At 37.1% G+C, this 3,638-nt stretch overlaps 1 protein-coding gene across 1 annotated transcript; it reads right to left on the bottom strand.

The window, feature by feature from the left end:
* Nucleotides 1–2,295: 2,295 nt before the first annotated feature.
* On the bottom strand, nucleotides 2,296–3,285 carry LOC138168396 (olfactory receptor 4F3/4F16/4F29-like). The gene has a single exon (XM_069097425.1). It carries the CDS (start codon nucleotides 3,259–3,261, stop codon nucleotides 2,296–2,298), a length of 966 nt encoding a protein of 321 aa, XP_068953526.1. The 5' UTR covers nucleotides 3,262–3,285.
* Nucleotides 3,286–3,638: the final 353 nt, after the last annotated feature.

Below are 3,638 nucleotides of genomic sequence, written 5' to 3'. Positions count from 1 at the left end.
CTCTCTCTCTCTCTCTCTCTCTCTCTCTCTCTGTCTCTCTCTCTCTCATTTTGCTCATACCTTACATTTACTTACTGTGTGGTTGATGGATCTTCATCTTTGCTATAGAATGTAAAATCCATGATTGAAGTAACTATTTTATTTTTTATTTGTATAACAAGCATCCCCCAGCGTTATGCATATAGGAGGCACGCAATTAGTACTTGTTGAAATAGATTGACATGAACTTAGTTGAATTATGTAACCCAAGAAATGAGTTGTGTATATGTGAGACAATATAATGAGTACAATGAGACTGAGTTGAAAATGATGGAGGCAATGAAATTACAAGTCTAAGCTGGTAATAATAATCATAACCTTTAATTTTACAAAAAAAAAGAGATTAACAGAAATTCTCATCAGAACATGAACAGGGAAATTGGGGGATTGGAAAAATGGAAGGCTCCTAGGCTAGTCGTTAGAGAACATCCAGAAAGAGGTCCTAATTAAATAAAAAGAGGTGGTACAGGACATTAATGTGGCAGAGAACCATTGAAATAATGATCATAATAGAATCATTGCAAGAGAAGTGATATTTGAATATAAGCATTAGGTAGAACTCTGAGAAGACTTAAAATTCAAAAACTCACAGAACATAATGGATATTTTTCATAATACCATAATGAAACCCCAGAATAAATGCAGGTTTCACAAGTTTTAGAGAATGTGTAAAAGCTAAGAAATACCAGGCAGTGAAAGAACTAAATGGTAAGCAGCTTAATACAGAATACAATGTCTAACATCCCTTGAACTGTGAGGTTCCTCTCAAAGTGATCTCCCTAAAGCACATCTTACTATGTCACACACATACAGACACACATACACATCACTCAGTAAACTCCCTCCATGACTCCCTATGACCTCCAGTATCAAATATAAAATCATCTATTTGGCATTAAGACTCTTTCATACCCACCCTCCCCCACCTTTCCAATCTTCTTATATCTTATAACCTTCTCCCACCCACATGCTACAATCTAATCTCCTTGCTATATCTTGCACTTAACATGCCATCTCCCTTCTCCTGGCATTTGCACTGGCTATTTCCAATGCCTGGAATGTTATCTCTCCTCATCTCTACTTCTTAGCTTCCCTGATTTCCTTCAAGATTCAACTAAAATGGAGGAAGCCTTTTCCAAACCCCCTTAATTCTAGTGTCTTCCTTCTATTTTCTCCAGTTGATAGATATAGACATAATTTGTTTCATGTGTGTGTGTGCATAACTGGTTCATACATAATTTGCATGTTTCCTCCCCATTAGAGGACCCTGAGCTCCTTAAGAGGCAAGACTGCTATGCCTTTCTTTGAATCCAAATGCTTAGCTCAAGCTGGCACAGTTAGGTGCACTGAGGATACAAAGAAAGTCACAGCATAGTACTGTCTCTTAAGGAGTTCAGGGTCCTCTAATTGGTGAGACAACATGAAAGCAACTATAAACACAGTCAACAACAAGGAAGATCAGAAATTATAGTTTATCAGATATAAAGAAGAAATTATGCAAACCAAGAGAATATTAGGAACACCTTACAGGGGACTTGAAAGTCAATAATAAGTTCGTTAAAATCACATATACAATATATACTTAGCAATATTTAGTTATCCAAAATAGATTGACAAACTTCCTTGTGGGAACCAAATGTGCAGTAAGTTGGACTTACTTGATTATTGGCATTGTTTTATTTTAATTAAACAAATGGCTATTACCTAGAATGTGTAATTCTAGAACACCTAAGAGAGGAGAATTTATTGGAACAGATAGTAAGGAATTTAGGAAAAAAGCAAAACAGTAATCCCCTCCTTATCATGGAGCATTTCAAATTTTCAACTATCATCTTGTTCTTGAAAATTTCTTTACATTGTTCTTTTGTGCCACAGATATCTTTTTGTTCTTCTCTTACCTTTGACTGCCACTTCTCAATTTTCTTCATTATTCTTCTTCCTTCTAAGGTAATTCTTCTATTACCAAATACCTCTCTGCACTGTCCACACTGTCAAATAATGACCTTGCATAAATCTATTATTTCAACTAAAATAAATAAACTATTATTTCAACTTATTAATAATTACTTCTCTCTCTCTGTCTCTCTCTCTCTGTCTCTCTCTCTCTCTCTCTCTCTCTCTCTCTCTCTCTCTCTCTCTCTGTCTGTCTCTGTCTCACCCTACCCACCCATATCCAAAACAATATCCAATTGACTACTGTCATTTCAAATTCCTGCAGGAATTCAAACTCAGTGTTTTGTTGTTTTTTCCAGTTCTTTAAGAGATTTTCTTGAAATTTGCAAGCTGGCTACATACTTTCTTCATTGCCACTTTCATTTCTTTGTTTCTGAGTGTATAAATGACTGGATTGAGAAAAGGAGTAAGAACTGCATCAAAAATGGCAAGAAACTTATCTATATGTGATGTGGAGAATGGCCAGGTATAGAAAAAGATCAAGGGACCAAAAAACAAAACCACCACAGTGATGTGAGCTGAGAGAGTGGAGAGAGCCTTGGAGGAACCACCTGAAGAATGCTTCTGCACAGTGACCAGGATAAAAATGTAGGAGATGACCAAGATGAAGAAAGAGCCCAAGGATATGAATCCACTATTGGCAGTGACCATGAATTCCAGTCTATATGTGTCTGTGCAAGCAAGTTTGATGAACCGAGGGAGGTCACAATAAAAACTATCCAATTCATTAGGACCACAAAAGGGTAGGTTTACAACAAAAGCCAGTTGGACCACTGAGTGGATGAGGCCAATGGTCCAGGCAGCCACCAGGAACATAATGCACATTCTTGGACTCATAATAGTCAGATAATGAAGAGGCTTACATATGGCAATATATCTGTCAAAGGCCATGGCTATAAGCAGCACCATCTCAACACCACCAATCAAGTGAATAAAGAACATCTGGGTGATGCAGCCAGAGAATGAAATGACTTTGTGTTTTCTGAAAAGGTCACATATCATTTTGGGGGAAGTGACAGAACAAACCCCAAGATCAATAAAAGAGAGGTTGGCCAGCAGGAAGTACATGGGTGAGTGTAAACAAGGGTCAGAAGTCACTGTAAGCACAATCAGGAGGTTTCCCAGGATGCTTGCCACATAGAACACAGAAGAGAATAGAAAGATAAAAAGTTGTATATACCAAGAATTGGTTAGTCCAACGAACACGAACTCAGTCACCACCGTGTGATTCTTTCTGTTCATTTTCTTCATCGGTGACACCACCTTCATAGTCACCTTTATGCAGAGAATGAAGGATGAATCCAAATTATTTGAAATAATATTAATGTTCCAGAATTCATTTCAACAAACATTATTAGGCACCTTTTATATTTTGGACTCACTGCTAACTACTATGGATACAAATTCAAAATACTAACCTTGCCCCTCAAGGACCTTGCATTCTTTTGAGAAGAAATGACACATTCAGAGAGAAGTAAATGCAAAATATGCAAGGTTATTTGGAGTAGCCAGAAGTAACAGCACTGAAAACTGAGGACATCTCAATTACTCTACTTTCTTACCACCTACCCATCTATTAGTACCTTCCTTTCCAATAATTAGACTGCAAATTTTCTCTCAAAGTTCAACAATTACATTCTTATGCC

Source organism: Petaurus breviceps, unplaced genomic scaffold (genome assembly GCF_028583685.1).
Source record: "Petaurus breviceps papuanus isolate PSGF00001 unplaced genomic scaffold, PetGlider_PUasm1.0 37, whole genome shotgun sequence".
Taxonomy (NCBI): Eukaryota; Metazoa; Chordata; class Mammalia; order Diprotodontia; family Petauridae; genus Petaurus; species Petaurus breviceps.
Note: the sequence above shows the minus strand (reverse complement) of the source record. Positions and strands in the feature narration are given on the sequence as shown.

Bases quoted from the DNA above. Each gene is read 5' to 3' on its own strand.
- LOC138168396 (XM_069097425.1), bottom strand. From the start codon at position 3,261: ATGAAGGTGGTGTCACCGATGAAGAAAATGAACAGAAAGAATCACACG.